We start from the raw sequence: 25,122 nt of genomic DNA, 5'->3' as shown, positions 1-25,122 counted from the left end.
GCCTGTTAAAATCCGTTTAGTGGTTATTATGTGGCAAAAAGTGAAAAAAGTCAAAGGGGTGTGAGTACACTTGTGATTATTTTTTTTAAGAAGGGCATTTTAACTTTTATTCTCCCTAGAATTATGAAAAGGTAATGAAGATAAAATCATTTTTGGTCAGAAAAGTCAGTTTTATTTGTAGTTATGCCACACTTGGCTGTTTAGTTTTGCACTAGGATCTCTCTGCCCTTCCATGTGCATATGCAAAGAGCCAAAGGCAGGAGGAGCAGCAGCAGCAAACATCCCCAGAGTACAGAACAGAGCAGACGTCCATTACAACAAACGTGACACTGATTAGGTCAGACACAGTATGAAGAGCAGGAATGGATGGGCTTTGCACTGTGGCTTCCAGAGGAGGCTTCAAAGTAAGCAGTTTAAATACGCAGCTCTAGATTGAATTTACCAGTTTGACCAGGGAAGCTGTCTGCTGACATGAGCCTGAACTAATACTAATACAAACACACAACTGGAATCAACTCGAGGTTATGAGAGAATTTTATGTTGATAGGAATGTATCCAGGAATTTGGAGGCTGTTTATTAAGCAGTTTGTGGCTTTTGTTATTGTGTTAACTCCCTTTTATTTAATATATCTATGTATATAGAAAGCAAACCTTTAAGCTTTGAACAGCAGTGTCCATGAGCTGGGTAATCAGGTTAACTTCATTGATTAATCTTAAAGTAAAGTAATCTTCATAAAAGACCAGAAAAACCCTTTTAATAACTTCGAGCTTCAGAGCTACATATTTTCTTCAACTTAGTGATGAAAATGATTGTGTCCATGTCATACTCCTAGATTGTCTATTATTGTCTATCTTGTTTATGCAAGTTTGGACACCTGTGGGTAAATTCATATTTCATCTATTCTTCATGTGAAAAGAAGTAAATATAATTTGCTCAGAGGTGTTTTGCATATTCCTTCACTGCAGCTGAGTGTCTGAACGAAGGGCCAATGTTTTCGAGAAACATGTTTGCCCGATCACTGTTGTGCTCTGCCCTCGTTGTGTTCTTCTCTTGCTTCTTACCAGTCCCCCATTCCTGTCTTCTCCAGACCAAACTGGCCTTGCAGAAGCAGCTGACCAAGAGTTTGACAACTGGCTTCCTGCCCAGCCCCCTCACCCCACCAACTCTGTGCACAGTGGCGACTAACCCGCTGGCTCTGCGCCACCCGGTGGGCACCACCACCTTCATCCAGACCCCATTCCTAGGCCCTGCACTGTTCCGGCCTGCTCCGGGGCCGCTGCGGGCCACGCACACTCCCATCATTTTCTCCCCTTATTGAGGACTTAACCAATCTCCCAGTTAAGCTCCAGTCCTGTCCCTTTACCAAATCCAAGGCCCTCGTTTTAGTGTGACCACGCAACAAAGGTCACATCCAAACTATGCAGCCCACTTGACTTAAAATGGGAAGAGTGCACAAATTCCAATTTATCACCAGGCCTCATGGCCTGAGAGCGCTTCTCATCACAAAGGCCAAGATCCCTTTTCATGCCTTCTTTCTGCTCCTTCGTTGGTGACCTCAGGAGCAGCACAGGCCTCCAGACAGTGACTGGCACAAGGAGACCGCATTTATAGCCATTTCATGGGTCAACATGGTTTAAATTATAAATATTATTGTGTAATTTCTTAGAAAACATATTAGAAAAAAATCTAGATGTATGTTTAGTGTGGTTGCCACAAAATAAGGTCCCTTTACTTGATGCTCTTATAAAACCTTTTTTATCTTCTATGTTTGGAGGCTTGATGAAAAGTTGTTGTTGTAGGTCCATAAAGTAGCTGAAGCAAAGCCATATATATATGGCTGCAGAGGCCAGCCTCACTCATCAGTGTTTTCAGCTGACAAGCTTAAACAATGCTGTTGCATGGTATTGTGAATATGGTAAAAAAAAAAAAAAACATAAAACGTCTTAGTTTAAGAGTAGAGCTCTGAATTTTTATTGTGAGATTTTGTTAAAAGGTTACAAGGTGTTGGTGTCTTACCTACAGTACATGGCACATCTAAGCTGCCATCACAGATTCTACCTGGCCATGTATGCTTGCATATTTAAAAAAGCCTTACATGACTGATAACGTAATAATTAAGGCAACTTCATGGCACATTGAGTCCTACAATGCTTTTAAAGTACATGTTTAGCTTTTGATACCAACTCAGTTTGTATAGTGCATGTGTCTTGGGATCAGTGATGTGTAATTTTGGGTTCTGCTACATCAGAATGATGTACTTTTCTTTTCTATACCAAAGACTTGTATGATCTGGGAATTGATCTTCACTGGTCAGATAATTATCTGCCAAATTAATCAAAGTTATTCAGTTGCATTCCTAATACAAAACTTGTTTCATATATATAATTGGGTTATCCCTGTAATATTGTACTCGTAGTTGTGCAAAAATGCTATAGCAGTGGCACATTGTTACATGAGTGAGAAGAGGTTTATATTCCAACATGTCCTAAAAATCTGTGGCAGTCTGGTGTAGCAGACCATTAGGTTATGCATGCTATGATCTCAAATGTGATGGAAGACAATGCTGGAGCTCAATTCTCCTGAGGCAAAATCTTCCTATGCTATGGAAATGCAAGGTAGATATGTAATATTGTGGCAGGAGAATTAGCAAAGCCTTCATTTATAGATCCAGATTAGTCGGTCCCAAGCTAAAGTTAGCATATAGCTAAATGGAGCCAATGTGGGCGTCTGCTTACTTCAAAGAACTGCAACTTCAGAAATGTCACAATAATTTACGCAAATCATTTTGATCAACCCAAATCTGTTATTGTGTTAACACTGGTTAGTTACAAACATGCTGAGCATCAAAAGCATTTCTTCTCAGACTGCTTAAAACCAAAGCAGTGTAAAAATCAGAAACTGTTCAGAGGTCAATGTGAATTGTAATTTATGTATTTTTTAGACCTTCTCACATTTCTAGCAATCTATTGCAATGACTGGAAACGTTAAGCTCTAAGTTCATGTCTCGCATGGGATGATCCAGGGTCAGCCTCGATTTCCCTTGTAAATATTCATTGGCTTTTGTGTAAACAACTGCCTGATGTGAACAAGAAGATGATTTCAAAGTGTGTTTTTTGAGATAGGACTTGTTTCCAGCACTGAGGCACAGTTGCTTGCAATGCTGTCTTGCCTTGGTTGTTTGTCTTGTTGGACTGTGAAGTGTGATGTGAAACACCTGCACTCCCATGACCCTGCTAGATAAGTAAACATAGACAGGGGATGGACAGATGGACGGACTGGGGGAAGTGTTTCTTAAAGGTATGAAACCTGTTAACTTTAATCTCTGAAACCAACTAATCTGGATTTAAGATAAACAACAAAGTTAACAAATATATTACTGAAGGTAAGAAATTATCCGCCTTTTAATCTTTTAACAGAAGCTCGCTTCAAAAATTTAAAATATTCACTTTAAAGGCTCGTAAGGACAAAAGCGACCCGTCACTGTAGGTCTAAAATGGTGTATTGTTTGTGTTACAATCCAACAAAAAAAAAAAATGCATTACTGATGTCTGTTTCTTTCTTTTCAAGTAAGCGTAACAGCCCCTGCATCCAAGTTATTTTTTTTTTAAATGCACCAAGGATTAAACAGTCAGTAACATCCACAAAAGGTCAGCTTGTCAACGAAACTATTTTTCAGTTTGCAAATCTGCTCTTTGGAATCTGAATTCTTGCTTCAGAGTATTACTCATGCATGCAACCTGGGATTATGCTTTTCCTAAGGTTGCGGCATGAAAATATTTTTTTGCAGCTATTCACGTCTTATCCTGCCAAATTCCCCTTTGTTTCGCTCCCATCCTCACTTCTTTTTAACCCCATTTTCCTTTCACCTCACTGCCATCACCTTGACGTTGTCCCTGATTTTCTTCTGCTGTGATCTCAGTTTAAGCCGATGAGGAGCAAGGAAATGACACACACAATCAAAGCACATAATGAGAACACAATGGATAACTTGATGACTTGATGACTTGATGACTTGATAAGATTTTAGTGTTTGATGAAAAATTTGACAGCGGATGGGAAGGCTGCTCAGTCTCATTCTGATTGACATCCCGGTGCTGAGACTGAACGCAGCGTGTGGAAAGGGGTGTGGATGGGATACAAAGCACAGTGCCATGGCAACCACAGTAAAAAGCACCTTAAAATGGATTTACTTACAAAAGCAATGATTATGTTGATATTCTCTTGTTTTATTATTATTTGTAGGTGTATGTTTTATAAAATTCTGCTATGAAAAAAACTAATCAAGTGAGAATGATCCTGTTGCAGTTTATCTGTAAGGATGACAAGCCTCACAGTTAAAGCAATACATTCAGTAGGTTTATGTTCATGTCTGATGTGTCAATAACTTTATCTCTTCTCTGCTGTAAACTCCTCATACAGTGTATTGTGTACCCCACCACAGCCAAGGCCAATTCTGGTTTGTCAGTGAAAAGTCAAATGAAATAAAACAGTTGTGCAGCTGCTGCCCTTGATGCTCGACGCTCATGGCCAGTCTCAACATGACAAACGGGTGGCGAGGGGGGCTGCCTTAAGCGCCATATGACACTGCCGCTTCACTTTTCAGCGGAGCAGTAGGACCTCTGCATGACTTCCACTGGAAAAAAAAAAAAAGAAAAAAAAAGCGAGGAGTGATGTGGAAGTGACACATATGCAGCATCGACTTGTCATTGTGCTGTTTGTGCTCGTGCGCCGACTCCCACGCAGGATATCTGCTGACATTCTCTCCTTTCCTTATGTCGAAAACAAACTCTTGGCAAGGTCTCAACACAGAACTTGGAGCGCATGTGTCATCCTCTCCTCAGCAGTCGTACCGAATCATGTTCTCTTCAATTACAGGAACCTATGCATTTGTGCAACGTGTGTACATGTGTTTGACGCAGCAGTGCCACCTCTCGTAAATAACCTGTAACTGCCATTCAGTGCTTGTGCTTTTAACAGAACCCTCTTCATCCGATGTGTATTTGTGTTCTAAGGACTCCCAAGCCGTTCTAGGTTAGCAAAGCCGCCAGGTCTCCTCGCCATAATGATGTGATGGTTCTCCCCAGTCCCACTTCTCAGTGAACCAACCAGCCTTTAATCGTCACTATTTCTTTCTTTCTATTGCTCAATGGGAACGCTGACCCAGGTGACCATTTTTCTTAAATTAAATAACCAATAAAAGTCAGATTATATGTAGAAATAGAGCAAATATAGAGATTCTACCAGAGTCATTATTGTTATCTGTATTATAAATATTATAGAAGAGAGTTTAGATGATGTTATTGTTGAATACCTGTTTGAAAACAGGGTGGGGGGACTTTATTGTTTTTCTCTTTTATTTACATGGTTTTATCAACATGTTTTATAACGTACAACAGAAAATATTTAAAACAAAAAGATTTGAGTGAGCTTTTTTTTCCACCATGCTGGCAGTTACTGAAATAATATTGTAACTAAAGGCCTTTTACAGACAATATCATGACGTTGCATTAACTAGGCCTTCTCAGGGGTGACAGGTTGAGCAAATGTTAACATGACCATCCATTCAGGGTATCCCTCCATAGCTCCAGAGGGCAGGAAACACTGTACACATGGATGGGATGATGAGAAATAAAATGAGCAAATACATTTATGTACATTATAAGTAAAGTGGGTTGGATTTGGGGAAATAAAGCTTTTTCAAACTTGTGAAAATGTCTTTAATTATTAACTTTTGTGTGTGTATCTGTGTTTTTCTTTTGTTTTGTTTTGTTCTTTTTTTTTTCTCTTGCTTCTTACCACTGAGACCCTCTTCAACTCCAAAGTCTGCAAAGTGATTATTAAATCAACTGGAATGGGAAATGTATCTTTCGGTTCTTGGAGTGATCTTCATACTGCTTATGCTTTAAGATTTTCCATCTGTTTTGAACACGCCACAAAACCGTTGATCTTGTGGCGATTCGTTATTGTGTTGGAGAATGTTAGCAGGTGTGTCTTACCAGACTGGTGGTGCTTCAAATAAATTATAAAAATGCTTTTGACAGTGTAGCTGCAATCTGTATCAAGTCTTATCCCTGCTTTGGTTGAACACTACAAAATCTTGCAGAGGAACTGTTACCATGAATCAATGGTCTTCAGACCTTACATGAAAATTAGTATGTTTTATGCACACTCTTCCAAACTGCAAGCAGGTAAGTTGCAGGAAAAAGGGAGGTTGTGTGTTTTTCAGGCTTAAGTGCAATTGATAAATGAGACACTATTGCAGTGCTTTATGTCATCAAAATACAGCTTAGTATAGTCAACATTTGGCTTTAAATACTGATCAGCGCAAAGTGAAAAGTAAATCATTTACAAATATGCTGGATTTTAATTGCTGTGCATTCTGGGAGGAATACAACCTGCAACTTTTCAGGCTGTGTATACAAGACTTGATGAATACTTCTGTGCAGCACAGTTTCAAGTGATGGTGGAGGTCTTGAAAACTGCATTCATAGGAAAATTATGCTATTTCAGTGAGGAAAAGTCATTGTTCAGATGATGATCTGGAAAGCAGCAACAAAACATCTGCAGTATGGCCAAATTAAAGTAAAAGTGCAAAAGAGGTTTTCATAATATGACTCAATCCACTGGTTTTTCTTAATCTTCATTGGGCAAAATTGGCAACAAATTTTACAACACATTTTAAACTTCTTAAAGAGAAAGATGATATATATTGAGAAATAGTAGCTTTTAACTCCTACACAGTCAATCTGGCTAGAACATAATAGAACTTAAATTATTTATGAAGTTATCTGAGTTTATTCATACACATATGCTTGTACCACCTACAACTTTCAATGTTCAGGTGGTTCCTGGTGCTACGAATGGCAACTGCAGACATCCAGTGCACCCAGTAAATGGGAACAAGTTGAAACCACTATTATACTGAATTATTGAAAGAATGATACACCTAATCATGAGAGGATGATTTTTTTTTTTTTTTTTTTTTGTAAATCTGGAGTTTACAGATTTTACAAATCTGTAAATAAGAACCATATGGAGTTCTTATTGCACTACAGATGGGTGTTGCAATGCATTGAACTAAAACTGCAGAAAGATTTGAGAGTGATCAGTAGATTATTGAAGAAGCTCAATGAGCTCACCTTTGTTTTGAGCTGGTCTTGATAAATAATTAGTTACTTAAAAAGGTTATTTGTTCATTTCCAAAATGTGAGAGTTTGTTTTAAACAGAGTGCTTGAAATGTAACAGTGACAATGTATTTTCAGGACAAATAATTTATCTCAAATCCTCAGGATTAGGTTGACAACTGTTGCCAAAATCAGGGCTTAAAAGAGATGACTATGAAGGTGGTGTTGGCATTTTGGCTGAATGTGTTCACTGTTGTGTGGAATTGCCTCTGCGACGGTGAAAGTTGGGCCAGAGCAGAAGCTTTGAGGGTTAAAGTCAGCTTTTTTTTCCCCCAACATACAAAAAGTGTGGTTCCTCAGCCTTTTATCCAGAGACATGCTGCTGCTGCTGCTGCAGAGTATTTCAGATTGCGACACCAGTGCGCTGCCTTTTTGAACTGTGTATGTGACTAGCAACTAGAAATTGGTCTTTAGTGTTTGAGCTGTCAAACAGAGGAAGAAGACTCATAAATCATGCAGGCGAGTGACAAATCTATCCTTTTCACAGTGTATTTTTTAACAAATGCTGTTGTGGATTTTTTGCCATCCTTTATTCTACTCAGTAAAGCCTTTGCTACCATTCTCAGGAAAAAATTGACCAGGAAAACAAGACAAGTTGTAAGCCTCTCTTTGTACTATTATTATACTCTACAATGATTCATTCACTGAATCATTTTATGGGAAGGAACATAGGTGCAGAGGATTGCTTCTTATCATTAAAATGAACATGAGTGAAACAAGTGCTGGCACCCTCTAGGGAAACTAAAGTGAGTGTGCATAATGTAATTTCAGAAATGTTCCACTTGAAGTTTTCTCATTATCGTGCATTAATCTCTCAACATGCCCCATGTGGATCTATCAGATCATTTCCTCTGATGAAATGTCTATAATTTTGTCTGGCATCATTTTTCCTAAGTTAATTTATCGGATCAGTTTATTCATGGGGCCAGACTAACAAAACTAAGTACATGTTTCGGTGTGGTGCTGAAACTGCATATTAGTGAGCACAGACAGCAGCATTTCCAGTTGTCACTGATTTACTAAAACAGCAGGAGAATCATTTTTCTGATGTTACTCAAAAGTTTTTCCCTCATGCATATTGCACATTTGCATTTTATTAGCGCCACATGAAATTCTTGAGTGAAGCACAGATATGGTTTTAAATTAATGTTTTAAAGTAATTAATTGCAATTATGAAAAAGCATAAAATATGTTCCTAAATATTTGCAAGCACTAAGCCTCAAGGACTTCTATTCATAAGTGGGATACCTCACTACCACCTCGATACATGAAGTATGCTTTACCCCTGTGCCACCACAAATGAAAAAAAAATATTTCTTTAATTTCTTATATTAGAGGCAATTACCAGAAACAGCTAATTTCTACCTGTTAATACAACAGGTAGGAATGAGATTGGAGACTATTATTATTTTTATTATCATAAAGAACAATAATTGTTACATTAGCATGTACAGAAATTCATGTCTTACAAAACTATCCATTAAAAAAAGCATAGTGATGTCAGCTTTCTAATGTTTCTAATGTTTAGATTAAAAAAAAACATTTCAGGAAGCTATCAAAGGAAAGTCAATTTCTTGTTGACGCCACGAGAGGGCACTATATACCAAGGATTTGATTCTCATCTTTTTAGTTTACATGAGAGTAACTTTTATGTAAAAATCACACATTAATTAAAATTATTTTAAAATAATTTTGAAAAATATGCCATATTCCCTAAGCAGTGACTGAACAGAGTTCTCTAATGTTAGGCAATTACAAATTATAATGACAGTTTTGGTTATTTATTTAGAAAGTACAGAAAAAGTGAGCTAGTAGATCAGTGGCAGGCATTTGACTGGAGGACAACAGGTTCCCCTTTCAAATTCTTCTAAAATGTTTGATTGCATTAAAAGGATCGTTTTGTAAAATGGATCAAGACATCGGTTTTGAATTGGTGATGTGTAAATAAATTGAACTGAATGGATGGATGAAAACACATACAGTCTGAGTCATTTCCTCTCTGAATGTTATTTTTGATGAAGCTTGCGCTAAATGAGACAATTTGAAAAAAAAAAAACAGCTCAGTGTCAACCTCCCAGTCAGACACTGAGAGGAATTTTATTTGCTTACAAAACATGCAAACAAACACAAACTGTCAATATTTGAAAAGTGTGACCATGCAAAAGCTTAAATATGTTGAATGTGGAATAGTGTCAACAGACATGGCATAAACACGTATATATGTTTAGCATATCTCTGCCGTTTTGATAAAGCAAACATCAAAAGCACATCTGATTTGATATAATGATATAGTGTTAATAAATGATTCACACCTCAGGAATAACATACACAACAGTGACTTACTGTTGATATTTCACTTCATTGTGTGCCATCTGTTTTTACATGCAGGCGCCAGAAAGGTAACCCCTGAGCCAGCAATGCCTAAACTCCACAAAGAATTTGCAAGGAATGTCAATCATTGAGCAACACAAAACAATCACAATGTAACAAAGATCCACATTGACAAACCGCCACGCATTGTTCTGAATGTGTCAATGTAATCCTTTCATCATTTTTTCTTTCAGAAAAAGTAAAAATTCAGCATGTCTGTAAAGTAGTCATAAGGTAACGTGAAGATGGTTGCATTTCTGATTCTGTTTGTGTGCTCATTTAATCCATATAAACTCAAAGCCAGTACAGTAATGTGCAACTTGTTTTTTGTGGATAAAAATGCTGATTGTAAGCAGTTTAAGACACATGGGTCCAAAGCACACAGTCTGCGGTCCAAACATGATTTGATTCAGTAACATTGACATTATATCTACATGGTGATCCTTTTCCTTGGTTGTTTGAGATAAATATTTTCAATGTCATGATTAAACTAGAATTTCAGCAGAACAGCACCAACTGGATAGAAATATCTGTACAATCATTGTGCCTTTTCTCTTGTGATAGCCTCTCCACATTTTTAAAACTTTTACTAAAACAGAATTCCCTTTACCATTCCCTTTTGAACTTCTTGTTTAAGCCAGGCGAGCAGAGCAGCAAGCTTAGCTGTCTGTTGAGCCACTGCCCTTGTTCTTATTGCGACTTAGAGGAAAGGTGGGCTTGCTCTGTGGCTGGGTCATCTTGCTGGCCAGGTGGACAAAGGGATCGATGAGCGTGCGCCGGTCCACCACCGACACCTCCCACAGACGCACCTTCTCGTTTTTCGCCCAGTTCTGCGCATAGTTAGTATCAATTCTCCTCTCGTCCGGCTTGTCCAGCTTGTTGCCCAGCACGATGATGGTGACCTATGGGTCAGGATTAATGGATTAGCAATCACAGACCACTGTGCGCTTAATTAAGTGATGCCTGATGTGAATTGAATAATGATGGAGGTAAATGCTTTGAAAAGTAATCATTAACAAACCTGTCTCAGAAAAATCAATGTCTGTGGATAGGACATTCTGCATTATTATGACTAACACACTACAGAGAATGTTTTATTAAGCTGCTAGAAAAACATAATTGGACACAACTCCTGGATAAATCCCTTCAGTTATTACCTCTTTCTTGTCTCTGTGACGATCAATATCTTTCTTGAGTGCCTCCATTCGCTTAAACGACTCTTTGCTGTCGATACTATAGATGAGCACAAACCCATCGGCAAAAGTGTAGTAATGGCGAGGAAGCTCCATTCCATCACGGAGTCCCCGCGTATCATAGAAACGCACCTGCTCCCGTGTGCCACGGTCAGTTTCAATGGAACCAATGTAAATATCTTCGAGGGTTTCCATGGGGTCTGAACCTAAAAATTAAGACCGTTAACTCCATATATTTGCATTACGTTGGTAAAAATGAGGAGTGGTTTTAACTCCAAATGGTGACAGAGACGGACCACAGAAATGTGTCCTCAAATCACAGAAGGCTGATGACGTACCTGCAACATGATTTGCATACAGTAGTTGCTCCAACACCGCTGTTTTACCAACTCCAGCCTGGCCACACACAACTACTTTGCAGCTTTTTCCCATGATGACTTCTCAATTTTCAGTCACAAAATCTGAAAAAGACAAATACAATAAATTTTGGCAGAGTTAATAAAGACTGTGGATCTCATATGTTCATGTTCTGAATCACAAAATAACAGCAGAAAAGCAATTATTGCTGCTATTTTTATTTTTATTTATTTATTTGATTTCTTAACTGGATGTAAAGACTGAAAAAACTTTGAAAAGTTAATTTACTCACATGCTATCTTCCATGATATATTATTACTTAAGCAAATGTCAAGACACTGAGATAAATTATTTAAAAGTTTGGCTCAACATACACACTGGAGATTTCATAACCAAGTAGGACAAACAATTTGAATTTCTGCTTTCTAGTACAATCAATGGTTACTGAGGCATTTATTTTCTTTTCTGTCAACATTTGGTCATTTAACTTGACAGTTTAGTTGCTGAGTGGTGTGGCTGGTAAAAATAAGGGAGGGAAATCATTTAGTTAAATGGAAAGCTTTGTTTGTGCTGTTTGATGCAGCACAAACGAAAGAATCAAGTCTTTCCGGTCCGCAATAAATTTATATGCAATGTTTTCAATTTTTGCTTGTCCAGTTAATGAACAAATAAGTTATCTCATGTGAAAGCAATAGTCTGACAGCCAAAGTTATTGCATAAACAAATTTAGCTCATTAGTTTTGTAAAGCATTTTTGAAACGTAACTCAATAAACTAGCATGTTATAGAAATCTAATATCAATCACGTTTTGATGAAAGTAACTAAAGTTAACGCAAAAAAATATGTTGGCTGTTGATTGAAAATGTTGATTGAATTCAGAAATAGCTTAGCATTAGCTTGAATACAACATTTATACGGAAACACATCAACAGGAAGAACGAAGCTGAAGAAGGTACGAGCTGACTTGTGCAACAAAAATATGCTAACAAAAACACATACGCTTTTATCGATTCGTGCATATCGATATCTATTGGTGTCTTATTGATTTGAACTTACTGACCGTCCGTTTTCCTTAGCTAACGGATCACTTCCTGTTTACAGTGTACGTAACGACGACCGCAGTCTAAGACCCCGCCCACCCTCATTGACGGCAAAATGGCGACGGAGAATTGTGATGCTGTGAACATGGACCCTGACATCGAACTGCTTAGTGACGAGGAGATAGAAAGGTGGGAGAAATACGTGATTTGTTGTCAGTGGCAGAAATAGAAACACAATTAAGTCTTTTACAGTTACGCGCCATCAACTTATCTTGTCATTTGTGTTTTAGTGAGGTGTTTTGATGGCTAACTAGCGATCTGTGGCTAACTGTTAAGCTACATGATGGTAGCTTGTTTGGTCTTCCTCCACGCCAACTCTCCTGACTGCTTTGCATGATCTATGGAGCGGTCTGTACTCGTGTAGAGCAAAAGCTAATGCTGCTGTGAGCTCTGTTTCTCCATCATTGTCATGTTTTTTCTAGAATAGTCTGTTCAGTGGCACCATTCATTTTCTGCGTGGCCGTGATGTAAAGCATGAAAGGCTTCCAAATAAAGTAATGGCAGTTGTACAGAGCATGGTGTCATATGTTCCTGGCTCTGCTCTCCCCTGCCCGCTACACAAAATAGCAACCACTTCTCCAGGAATAGACATTTCTGCTCTGCTATCTGGGCTCTTCGTATGTTTAGGTAACTCAGGCCAGAAGTTCTCTAATGTATTTACATTGTCATCCACATATTTTAGAATCCTGATTCTGAAATAATGATTGGATGAGTCAATGTTGCTCAGTCAGACGGGATGGATTACATCTATTTTAAAGTTTTGCCACAAATTTCTCAAATAGACTAAGGTCTACACATTAATGGGCATGTACTAAACTCCACCCTAAATCAGCTTAAACTTGTGCATTACTTCCTTGTATATAATCTTTCAGCTGTGGCCTGATATTGAAAAGTTCATGTGATCTAAGTCAATTTTTGTAGCTTTATTTCCAATTCAATATGCTGTACTGGAAGGTAAACTTTAACCCCAGTGTCATTTCTTTTTCAGTCTGTGATTGATTTCTTCCAGGATTGTCCAGTATTTTCCCAAACAGCTTTGCTGGTCATAAAGGATCCTCACAGCATTTTCCACCATGTTGATGGTGTGCTCAGGTGGATGTGTAGTTTTAGTTGAAACATTGAAACATTATATTTTAGTCTCATTTGGACATAACACCTTCTTCCACATGTTTGCTGTCCCCCATATTGGTTGTGGGAAACTGAAAAAGAGCCTTCTTGTGGCTTTGCCGATCTGTCATAAGATATAGGACAAATTTATGGAGAGCACAACTAACAGTTATCTTATTCTCTTGGTCTTTTCTTCCTGAGATGTGGAACTCTGCAGCTCCTCTAGAGTCACAGTGCTTCTCTGATGAACTCTTTCCTTGTGTGGCCTGTTTGTTTAAGTATATGACTAAGTCTTGTTTTATGTGGAGTTGTAAATTGCTTCTTTCAAGCTTGAGGTGTTGTTTTATAACCTAACGCTGCAATAAACGTTTTCACAACTTCATCCCTAAATTGTTGTTTTCAGTTTTTATTATGGGGTTTATTTATTTATATCTTTGAACAGACCTTTGGATCCTATGAGACTGACAGTCAGTGACTGACTAGACTGACTGACTTCATAAATGCTATCTCAAAACGAAGTCGTTTTGGCATAGTGCAAGTTAAATGTAAATAAAGGTTAAGACATCCCCTACATGTTCTAATTTCTCTTCTGTTTTTTTTTTCTTTTACCAATTCTACCCACAGAGATGCAGAGGCCTTCAAAGAGCAAGGAAATGCTTTTTACATCAAGAAGGATTACACAGAGGCATTCAATTATTACACCAAGGCTATTGGTAAATTTATAATAAACTGTTTTCGACTTTGTTTTATTCAGTCATCAATGGTGTGTTTTTTTTTTTTTTTTATAAATGAGAAACCTATTGATTTATTTTTCAGATATGTGTCCAAAAAATGCAAGCTACTATGGAAACCGAGCGGCCACGCTAATGATGCTGTGCAGATACAGGGAGGCTTTGGAGGACTCCCAGCAAGCAGTGCGACTAGACAACAGCTTTATGAAAGTAAGCTGGACGAATTGAGACAACTGTGAAATTATTTCAGTTGCATATAACCTTAAAAAATTGTATTTTGTTGTAAACGTGGACTCGTGAACTCTGCATAGTTTCTTTTATACTGGTATTGGAATGCATTTAATCACTTAAATAATAAGTTCCTGTATTTGCATACATCAACGATGTATAGTTTAACATTTCATATAATTTTCAGAGACCTTATGTTTTATAGACAGTTAACTTTGCCTCTCCTGTTTGCAGGGACATCTGCGAGAGGGAAAGTGCCACCTCTCACTTGGAAATGCAATGGCAGCCAGCCGCTGTTTCCAGAAAGTTCTGGAACTGGAGCCAGATAACAGCCAGGCCCAGCAGGAGGTGAGCACATCCTCGGTTTTAGAGTTTCCCCCAAAAACTTTGATATGATTGTCCACCAGTAAAACATTCTGATCAGGCCAGATGTGTTACATGTATGCAAAGAGTTTGAGAAAAACGATCAAGTGGAGCTGGTTCTCACTTAGCAGTCATTGAGTTAAAGTCAAGTTATTTCCTGAAGGAGCCTTGCTCATGTCAGACTGGTTTTACAAGCACTGGTTATTGTTTGCTTAAGGCTAAGAATCATATTTTGCAGCTAAAGAATGCAGAGTCCATCCTTGAATATGAGAGAATGGCAGAGATTGGATTTGAAAAGAGAGACTTCAGAATGGTAAGTTTTTTCTCTGGATTATTTTTAGTCCTCTGTGAAAGGTTTTTCAAAAGATTCATTACACACACAGTGATATATTTCTTCTGTTTTTGTTGATTAACACAATTTACAGCAAATGAAAATCAATTTTTTATCTTATATTACATCAGGCCAATAAAAAAGAAATTTCGAAAGTAAAGCACAGTGATGCCACGACCATTAAAGCTGGTATTGGTAGATGGCAAGTCCTGCTGGGCAAATCAGCATCTCCTTAAAGTAGGAAAGCAGGAAGTTCTCTAAATGTTTCTGGGAGACAACTATTCTGACTTTTGACATGCACAACGACTAATATATAATATTGTGTGTAATTAATGTAGTTAGTGAATTTGACTGAGATGCATGTCTACAGAAGCTCTCTGGAAGAAACAAAGAATGGAAATGTTGTGTGTTTTCTTTTAGGTTGTGTTTTGTATGGACCGTGTCTTGGAGAGTGCGTCAGCTTGTCACAAGTTCAAGATTTTGAAGGCAGAATGTTTAGCCTTACTGGGACGATACCCAGAAGCTCAGTCTGTCGCCAGGTGAGAGATAAGAAAAATATTAGATTTTTGTGATTTGTTTATATATATATATATATATATATATATATATATATATATATATATATATATATTTTTTTTTTTTTTTTTTTTTTTTTTTTTTTTTTTAGGGAGTTACTGTAACGACATGGAAAATCTAGATTTATTTTTTCTTGTTTGCTATATTTCCTTCTGTTTCTTCACAGTGACATACTCCGAATAGACTCCACCAACGCTGATGCTCTTTACGTGCGCGGTCTCTGTCTGTATTATGAGGACTGCATTGATAAGGCTGTTCAGTTCTTCGTCCAGGCCCTGCGTATGGCTCCTGACCACGACAAGGCCCGACTCGCATGTAGAGTGAGTAACTCGACAGAAGATTTCTATCTGTCAGTATTCATTTTCTATAGTATGAATTATATAATAGAATATAATTCATATTATATTCAGAAATTTAGCTATACAAGTGAAATTTCTTTAACCTATTTAGAGTTTAATTTTACCATCATGGTGTTTTTTATGACTAATTTGTGGTCGTCTTTCCAGAATGCCAAAGCGTTAAAAGCCAAGAAAGAAGAAGGGAACAAGGCGTTCAAGGAGGGCAACTTTGAGGCAGCTTATGATTTGTACTCAGAGGCCCTAACAATAGACCCAAACAACATCAAGACTAATGCCAAGCTGTACTGCAACAGAGCCACAGTTGGCTCTAAGGTCAGCAACATCTGGACTATGTTTATACTCTTCTAATGCTTTCACTTCTTCTATCGCTGTGGCCACAAACATTAAATCTTTTGTCTCATAATTGTAAAATGAAATATGACGTTACAAAAAGTTTTATACAGCCTCATCTATCGTATAATGTTTAATAATCAGATTCAGACAATTTTTCAGATTTATATTTGTAAAAAAATAAATAACTAAAATAAGTACAGTAAAATAAAATAAAACCTTGCATTCTGTATCCTGTAATGTGATAAAATGTGAAATGCTTAAAGAATTGTGGATGTTTCTGTAAGTCTATTATCCAAATTCACACTCAGTTTCTGTTTAGAATTCATGTCATGTTTTATCAATTTGCACATTAACTAGACTAGAGTCATGGGCTTGTTATCATTCTTCTTTCTTTTTCTTCTTCAGCTGAAGAAACTAGAACAAGCCATTGAAGACTGCACAAAGGCCATTAAGCTGGATGAGACCTACATCAAGGCTTATTTAAGGAGAGCACAGTGGTAAGCCCTCAACTAGTCATTATCAGAAGCATATGCTATATAGTGCATTTAAAATTTCTGACCTCATTACAAACTCGATGGTCAGTATGGTGCTGAGTCTGACAGCTTATTGCTTTATCTGGGTAAACAAGTAAGATTTTGTTTCAGCTACATGGACACAGAGCAGTATGAAGAGGGAGTGAGGGATTATGAGAAGGTCTACCAGACAGAGAAGACAAAAGGTAAGATTCTAAATTTACATCTAAAAAGCAAAGATTGTTTGCTTATTTTATCATATGGTTAAATAAGTATGTTTGTTTTTTTGTAGAACATAAACATCTCCTCAAAACGGCTCAACTGGAGTTGAAGAAAAGCAAGCGGAAAGATTACTACAAGATACTCGGAGTGGATAAGAACGCCACAGAAGAAGAGATCAAAAAAGCGTACCGCAAACGTGCACTTTTACATCACCCAGGTGCTTAAAACTAAAAACCTTTTCAGGTGCAGAATACACATGCATAAGATAATGACATCTCTCTTTTGTTTCTTTCAGACCGTCATAGCAGTGCTAGTACTGAGGTGCAGAAAGAAGAGGAGAAAAAGTTTAAGGAAGTGGGTGAGGCTTTCAGCGTGCTTTCCGACTCAAAAAAAAAGGCTCGGTATGACAGCGGGCAGGACCTGGAGGATGACGGCATGAACATGGGAGGTCAGTACTGGAGAGTTAGCAGTGGGAGGTCTTATAGGTGAACAGTTTGAAATTAGAAGCCTTACAGTGATGATTGCTTTCGTCTTTTTTGTCCAGACTTTGATGCCAACAACATTTTCAAGGCATTCTTTGGAGGACCAGGGGGTTTTAGCTTTGAAGGTAATTGAAGAAAATCTGTTCTCCTTGCGTAAAAAGTGTTGTTTCCACATAAAAATTATTTTTATGCTAAGTGCAAATTTGTTTCTGGTTGCTTATCAGCATCTGGACCAGGAAATTTCTTCTTCCAGTTTGGTTAATTGGAGGATGTGTCTGCATAAACAGCAACAACATCAGGACTTTTCTACAATGTCAACCCCACTACCCACCATCTCTATTTAATGACTGACTATAAGTCAGATTATTCCTGTTTATGCCATTGGCTGAATGAATGCAACCCAGTGACCACACGCAGTGAATCATTTGCAGCAAGGATATCAAGGTGACTCCGATTGATTGTTCCTGCTGGTTTTTGTTTTGTTTTTTCTCCCAGAATAAAACTAATTCAAAAATCAGTAACGGCTACCAACAATGATCTAAATAGTCTGTGGAGCTTTGATGGAGAAATTGTCCGGTAATTGTGTCAGAGCTTGAAATATCATCCTGGGAGAAAATGTTGAGTTGCAACATTACATCTAGCAAGCGGTTATTTTTGCCCACTTTTCCACTGAGGGAATATTTTCTGCATGAAACTTGGTAACTTGATCAATGTTTTCAGAGGAAAATCACTGAGCAAGCCCCATCTCCCTGTCGTTCCAAAGAACATGACACCAGGCTGCTACAAATTTACATTAAAACCTACTTTCTCGTGGCTTTGTAGGCTATGTGGTGGCAGGTGTACTTTTTTTTTTTTTTTTTTGAAGCAGAAAACAGCTGGAACTTTTGACCTACACAAATGGCATGGCCAAAGAACACTAGAGAGATGATGGTGAGGACAGCAGTAGCAGCTTTGTTGCTGGCTGAGTCACCCCTCCCTTTGTCATCACGGGTTGAATGTTTGTTGTTGCCATTCTGAGCTTGCTGCATTGTACATTTTACTGGAATGTAAAGTGTTAATTTGTGATGTTAAAGTTTTTCAGTTTATTTTATTTTCATATCTATATTTATTGTAAATTTGCTGTCAAACTGTCGGTATGAGATGAAGACACTTCTGTTTGAAAAAAGAAAACGTATGGAGCCTTTCTGCAGGAAGATAATTGATTTGCTAGGTTTGCATGAAGTCTGCTTAAATGGCTTATTCTGCCTTTGTTATTGGAGTTTGATCCAAGCCATCTAGTTTTGCTCTAAGCAAGATGTAATATTAAATTGCAAATGTTTTACTGTTGACTTAGACAGTCTGACTCTGTGAAATATTTGAAACCTGGCAAATTTTTGTTTCTTCCTGATTTGAAAAAAAGTCTCTCCTTATCTTTCCCCTCTGGAAACCAGCTTTTCTTTACCTCTCGACAGGTATCAGCTGTATCAATAAAGTTGACCTTCTCTTAGTTTCCCCGATTTTGGTTTCTTCTTTGTTTTCTTATAATGATAGTTAAATAAATGAACAGGTCAGTGGACGCTATATTTATTAAGGTTGGTGTAGCAATAAATAGCCACAAGGGGGCGCCTTCTTCCCTACTCTTGTTTGTGGTTGCTAGGATACATTTTCTTTTAACTTTCCGTTTATTGACGCCTTTACTGGTTTAAATGGGTCAAAATGGCAACCAAAAAAAGGCACTACACCGAAGAGGAAATTTTAAAGGGTAAAACTTCAGCCTTAAGGGCTGACGGTGAGTGGAAGTATCGTAAAAGAAATTATAAACAAGCTCTCAACAGCTTTAGTGCGGTAAGTGAAATATCGAGTCTGCTAATGCTAACTCTTCTCAAGAAGTGTTTGAAAAATAACCCAGTATTTGTGCTTGTTTAGGCCATTGAGTTAAATCCTAAAGAGAAGAGATCCTTCGTGTCTCGATCCAAGTGTTACATTCAGCTGGGCCAGTTAAGAAATGCTCTCATAGACGCTGAAGCTTCACTCGCGGAGGACCCGTTTTTTCCTGAGGTAAACTTCCTACAACAATCAAACAATCAATTTATTTTTGTTGAACTTTGAAGCCTTTTTCAACCGGGTGGTGCTTCTTCAATCTCTCTCTTTTTCAGGGAGTGTACCAAAAAGCAGAGGCTTTATATTACATAGGTGAATTTGAATTTGCCCTGGTTTTTTACCGCAGAGGACTAAAGCTTCGTCCACAAACAGTAGGATGGAGGCTTGGGATCAATAAGACAGAGGAGGCAATAGTCGGCTCCATTGGCAGTGAGTCGTGACTGTTTACTTTAGTTTCTCGTGAAATATTCATTTTACTAAAATTATAAACTTCTTGAATGTCTCTACTGTACTACAGGTCGATCCTTTATCAAACCGGAAGTAATGGGAGACCTGTCATATCTTGAAGAAGAGGTTGTGGTAAGAGTTTTTATTATTTGCCATGTTGTCTTTATCCTAACATCCAGTGTCAAAGAACTGACCTTATTTGGTATGACTTTAGTGACATTAGCCTCAATAGTAAAACCTACAACTTATGTGTGTGTAATCATTTCATCATAGTAGGATGTGCACAATACATCTGGCCTTTACTGCATCTTTGAATGCAGTTAAGGCCCTTGTCATTGCACAATGCAGAAGGCCTGAAGACCTTCTACATTGTGCAACATAAAATTACCAGTTCAGTGTTGTTTTGAGAAATTCTTAACTCCCCATATGCATGAGTGGAAAAATTATCCTGTCATTTCTCACAAAAATTTTAATATTTAGGGTTCCAAGCACACAGGAACGGATGGTCAATGTAAAGCACGGTTGTTCATCTGCTCCCAGCAGAGCAATACATGAACCACTGTGCAAAAGTGGTTTGTCTGGAATATTTTTCACCAGAGAGCCATGAAAATTGCATGAGCCAAAACCAATCTCACCCCCCCTATGATCTACTCTGAGCCAAATGAAATCTATATACGCTAATATATGCAATATATGCTAATTGTGTAGCTACAAAATTAAATTGCCCATGATTTTGAAACCATAAAAAATTCCACAATTTCCTTTGTGCCGCCAACTACAAACACAACATTGACAATGTTTAGCTAGTTTTTTCAACAACTAGCTGGACATTGACCAACTAGTTTTTTTGTCTTTTTTTACATCCACCTCCAGGATGTTACAACTGTATGGAAGACAGACAAATCTTTGCAGAATCCTTTGTCAATTCTAATTAAATTCCACACACTAGATGCTAAACTAGAACTTGAAACTATCTTCAGTTATAATGGGTTCCTCGCCCAACCTGGCTAGGAACCTTGCAGTTGGGTAAGGAACCCATTATAAATGATTGCAGTTCTTGCTTCCAGTTATTTCTGTTGCAAACACATGACTCTCAACACTATTTTCTTATTTTCTGTTGTCTAATTTGTCCAACACCCCTCCCTATACTAATAGAAGTCAATTCTCTTAGATAGGAATGGTATGAGACTTTTGTGTTATCTGTGCTTAAACTGATTCTCCTACTTTTCTGTTTTTCAATAAATTGCTGGTAAAGAGGAAGCAACCGATTGCTGTTGTTCAAAATCTGACTAAAAAAGATAGGAGTCCAACGTCCATGAAGAATGAGAGGACCACCAGACAGCTACTGGGAGGGTTTTACCAACATAAGGGATTTCTAGAGAAGCTTCTGAAAGATGAAGGTGCAAATCTGCCCATCTACTGACATTTGCATTTGTCTATTTATTATTTTATGTAGAAGTCAGTCCTTTGTTGTCCCACATGTAGCGCTTTCATCCACTTTTATATTTTCTTCAAATTGAATTGAATTTATGTTTCACCTTTTAACGGCATTCTGTTAAAGCTGTTTTGCAATCCTACTCAGATTTGATTAAGGGAGTGACGAAGAATGGAGAACGAGTGGAAGACCTCATTAAGAACTGCATCACATCTCTAAATCACTGCGCTGACTTCTGGAGTCAAGAGAAACCGATTTCCCACAAAGATTTTAGTCTTCAGTCCAAAGCGCCCAAACCAAGCTTAACCACTCGGAAGGCTCTGTATCTCCGAAAGGCCTTTGATGAGATATCTCGTTGTAGGATATACTTCTGATTCAACCTGTAGCTCATCACTGTGATTCTTTTTTGTATGTGTGTAAAATTACTTTGGTTTTCATCTGTCATTGCAGCTCTGGCTACAGGGAGTACAAAAAGCGCTCTGGCGAAGATAGAGGACGTAATCAAGACGGTTCAAGGATTGTTAGATAATGAGTGCCCTATTAAAGATGAGTTAATGTGCTTTCTGCATAGTTGCATGGGACAGGCTTTTTTTGACTTGGGAGACCTTGATAGAGCAATGGAGTATCATGAGGATGACCTGTACTTGGCTAGACATTGGTGAGAAGCTGAAGAACCAAACAATTTGAGTTAACACAGCTTTTTTTGAAAGAGTCCAATTTTTTTATTCATCTTTCTTATAAACAGCGATATTCCAGAAGCAATATCCAGGGCTCTGGCCAACATAGGATGCATCTATGCAGAAACAAAACACTTTGAAAAGGCCATAGAGTTGTAAGTAAAAAACACCCTATACACACTGTGCTTCTAAAAACATCTAAATTCAATTTCTTCTGAATTTCTTTTTGTCATGATTCAGCTGGAAAGAGAGGATTCCTTATGTTCATGAAGGTTTGGAGAATACCTGGATGCTGCATGAAATCGGCTGTTGTTATCTAGAGCTCAATCAGCCAGAAACAGCCATAGACTACGGACTACGTTCTATTGCTGTGGCTGAGGAAATGTTTGACGACACATGGCGGTTAAGAGCCACCGCTTTGGTTGGACAGTGTGAATGTAATTACTGTTTTTTTGTTTTACATTTTGAAAATTTGGAGTAGTTTCCAAATTTGAGGATTTTAGTTTTTAAACCAATAAAAGCTCTACTGCTGTCAGTTTAATCCTTGAATGATGGTTTAAAGAAATGTCACTTTGTGTTTTTTGTTTGTCTTTCTTTTTTCTGCTGTTTTAGTGGAGCTGGGAAACTTAGAATCATCTGTATCTTTCTTTGAGAAAGCTTTGAGCATTGCTGAATTTGAGAATGATGGCATGGCACTGAAAACTATCCAAAAGGTTTCTTTGTCATCTTATACTTTCCATCTTAATTTTATTTAAAGACATTTTTTGATCTCTGACCAGACAACTGTTTTCCTTTTAGGTACTTAGTGGAGTAAAGGAACAGCTACAAAATCAGCAACTTTCCTCACAAAATGAGGAAAACGGAGAGGAGAGCGAGGAGCAGAAGGAGGAGCAGCAAGAGGAGAAAAAAATGGTGGAAGATGCCAGTGAGAAACCAGAAACCGTAAAAGAATGAAGAAAGTGGTGATTATTAAACTGTTCTGGTCATGTTGGGAACAAAGGCCTCACAATCCTATCATCAATAATAAAGCTTCATAAAGCACTGTATACAGTGAGGATATCAAACTGAACCCTGAGAATCGTTCCTGATTAAGAAGTGCTTTAGAGTTAAATTGACCCCCACCTCATTGGGATTCATAGGGAAGTGCTCCTTGCATTCATTTCTTTTTGTGTAATATCTCTGTAAAGTATTATTGTCTAAATAGAAATGTCTGGGAGACCAATACTATTCTTTTCATCATTTGTATTTTAAGTGGCTTGGTTTGTTCTAGGTTTCGTTTTTGTTCCATGAACATTAGGAAAAGAACAAAAAACGTTTTTAAGTATTTTTCCCTTCATTTCAATTTTTGGTCTTAAGTAGATAGAGCCAGGCAAACTGATCCACTGTTTGTACCAGTTTTCCCCTCTGCTTTGAGATATGAATGGTGTAATTTACATAACTTGGAGTAGAAATGCTTCTGTTGTCGCTCACTGGAGGAATTCAGTTGTACTGGCATCAAAGTGACAGGGAAATGGAAGCATTGAGATACATATATCAAATTAATAATATGGTAGCCTGATTCTATGATATGTACAAACTGAGTGAACTCATTAAAGAGCTTTACAAACTGTAATCTGTACATGTGTGCAACAATGACAAACCACTAGCAAGAATATGGAAAAGTGTGCAAATAATTGTAGGACTGTTTGTAGAATCTTACAGCTGCTGGGAGGAAGGATCTGTGATAAAACTTATTTATTTTTACAAAATAAGAACTTATTTGTGAGTTTGACTCATAAGAATCTGTTGACTCGTGACGTAGGCATAAAAAACAAGAAGTTGATGCACAACAACAAATAAAAACGTATTTAAAAAACTCATGTTTTTACAAAAATGACTGTAACGCAGTGCTCTGATGTAACAATACACATTACACACTGAGTTGAAATACTTCACTTTTTCGTTCACGTTGTTACACAACCAAATCTAAAGACAGAGACCAAAACAGAAACGGCCTTGTGATCAGAATAACTGTCCTTCGTGTCAGCGAGATGGTTTTATAAAGAGAGCTGTATTTTACATCTTTAGCTTTGCATATGAGATAACAGCATTTATATTACTGAGAACTTCTGTATATGCTGCTGTATAACTGACAGAGTACTACAAATTAGCAGAAACAGTGTGTAAGATACACAAGAATGCACATAAATGTTAAAATATTTCAAAATGAAAATCATTAGTGATTTGTTTTATTCTGCCGGATTTCTTTTTAAACACGTTTTAAGACGATAGAAGTTAGGGTGATAATGAAGACAAGCTGAAACCAAATACTCAACTAAAACAGATCTGTGAAGAAAAATATTTTGTTCTGATTTACCTAGTTCTGAAGAGCTACTTTATTCAGTAACTCAGTCCAAAAGAGGAAGAAACTCATGCAGGTTCATTGCACACAATTTTTTTCGAATTTGAATTCTACATACAAAAATGTTGACCCAGTGGAAGGCATTTCCATGTAGAATAGAATAGCATTTATTGTCATTGAACAGGATTCAACGAAATTTCTATTGCAACTCCCGTGCAAAAAGTCAAACAGGCCTATATACAATATTAAATAAACAAACACACAATAATAATAATAATATATACAACTAAAATATATACAACTAACAACAGTCTGAGCAGTATTGGTTAAAGCTTGCTTTGCATGAATTACTGCATTGATGTGGTCAAAGCTACATTTACCATCCACAAAGCAGGTCAACGAAAAGGACACATTTACCATTTCCTGGTACATGGCTACCCAAAGTCAGAACTTTGAAAAAAGCAGCAAATTATATGATTCCTAAATAACCTCTGAATGTGGAAACTTCCTGCAGCACCTCAAGCCACTTGTGCCTCACCGTTCTTTTTCCGTGATTGGGGACTTAGATTTCAAAATAAACTGCAAAATATATTTTCATCTGAAAAGACAGCTTCGGACCTCTCAGCAACAGTCCTGCCCTTTTCAGGTGCTTCTTACAGGTAACAGCTGTGGACCATACTGGATACCTGTACGTAATGGCTTTTAAATCAGACTGCAACCACCATCTCTTTCATATTCTTGAACTGGCTTTGCTTTTTCTGCCACTTTTTCTTCCTCTCAACATACTAATAATATGCTGAGACTCTTTCAAGTCCTTTGGTGGCTACCTTTGGCATGGCCGATCTAACCATCAATTTCCCCTGCGATTATGTAAGATGTACCACTTCTGTATTTATTTAATTTTGTGAATTA

The 25,122-nt window shown here is 37.6% G+C and overlaps 4 protein-coding genes across 7 annotated transcripts in view; 3 read left to right on the top strand and 1 right to left on the bottom strand.

Moving 5' to 3' along the window:
- Positions 1 to 5,713, top strand: part of znf385c (zinc finger protein 385C) — a 123,648-nt gene extending 117,935 nt beyond the window's left edge. For both annotated transcript variants that reach the window (XM_055052201.1, XM_055052202.1), the window contains one exon: positions 1,089 to 5,713. In XM_055052201.1, coding sequence (XP_054908176.1) covers positions 1,089 to 1,319 — 231 coding nt within the window. In that variant the 3' untranslated portion in view covers positions 1,320 to 5,713. The remainder of the gene's footprint in view (positions 1 to 1,088) is intronic.
- A 3,533-nt stretch (positions 5,714 to 9,246) lies between these two features.
- On the bottom strand, positions 9,247 to 12,212 carry nkiras2 (NFKB inhibitor interacting Ras-like 2). Of its 3 annotated transcripts, none has more exons than XM_055052207.1 (4): positions 12,167 to 12,212; positions 11,088 to 11,210; positions 10,714 to 10,955; positions 9,247 to 10,458 (listed from the first exon to the last, which is right to left on the bottom strand). In XM_055052207.1, exons 2-4 carry the CDS (start codon positions 11,179 to 11,181, stop codon positions 10,216 to 10,218), a joined length of 579 nt encoding a protein of 192 aa, XP_054908182.1. In that variant the 5' UTR covers positions 11,182 to 11,210; positions 12,167 to 12,212; the 3' UTR covers positions 9,247 to 10,215. The 3 variants fall into 3 exon arrangements, with proteins under 3 accessions (XP_054908182.1, XP_054908183.1, XP_054908181.1); XM_055052208.1 differs by having other exon boundaries at positions 12,163 to 12,181; XM_055052206.1 differs by lacking the exon at positions 12,167 to 12,212 and adding an exon at positions 12,106 to 12,125.
- Positions 12,213 to 12,244: 32 nt separating this feature from the next.
- On the top strand, positions 12,245 to 18,946 carry dnajc7 (DnaJ (Hsp40) homolog, subfamily C, member 7). The gene is made up of 14 exons (XM_055052205.1): positions 12,245 to 12,335; positions 13,938 to 14,026; positions 14,130 to 14,254; positions 14,507 to 14,620; positions 14,874 to 14,948; positions 15,387 to 15,505; positions 15,709 to 15,862; positions 16,049 to 16,213; positions 16,640 to 16,731; positions 16,879 to 16,952; positions 17,039 to 17,185; positions 17,264 to 17,416; positions 17,513 to 17,575; positions 17,675 to 18,946. The coding sequence occupies exons 1-14, from the start codon at positions 12,262 to 12,264 to the stop codon at positions 17,710 to 17,712; spliced, it is 1,482 nt and encodes a 493-aa protein (XP_054908180.1). The 5' UTR covers positions 12,245 to 12,261; the 3' UTR covers positions 17,713 to 18,946.
- Positions 18,947 to 19,076: 130 nt separating this feature from the next.
- On the top strand, positions 19,077 to 23,677 carry odad4 (outer dynein arm docking complex subunit 4). Its single transcript, XM_055052203.1, has 11 exons — positions 19,077 to 19,274; positions 19,356 to 19,487; positions 19,586 to 19,739; positions 19,828 to 19,889; positions 21,013 to 21,157; positions 21,340 to 21,549; positions 21,643 to 21,850; positions 21,938 to 22,024; positions 22,110 to 22,306; positions 22,482 to 22,582; positions 22,668 to 23,677. The coding sequence occupies exons 1-11, from the start codon at positions 19,146 to 19,148 to the stop codon at positions 22,821 to 22,823; spliced, it is 1,581 nt and encodes a 526-aa protein (XP_054908178.1). The 5' UTR covers positions 19,077 to 19,145; the 3' UTR covers positions 22,824 to 23,677.
- The last annotated feature ends 1,445 nt before the right edge of the window (positions 23,678 to 25,122 follow it).

This window comes from Poeciliopsis prolifica, unplaced genomic scaffold (genome assembly GCF_027474105.1).
Source record: "Poeciliopsis prolifica strain line A6 unplaced genomic scaffold, Auburn_PproV2 SCAFFOLD034, whole genome shotgun sequence".
Lineage (NCBI taxonomy): Eukaryota > Metazoa > Chordata > Actinopteri > Cyprinodontiformes > Poeciliidae > Poeciliopsis > Poeciliopsis prolifica.
This window is presented reverse-complemented; position numbering and strand designations above follow the sequence as displayed.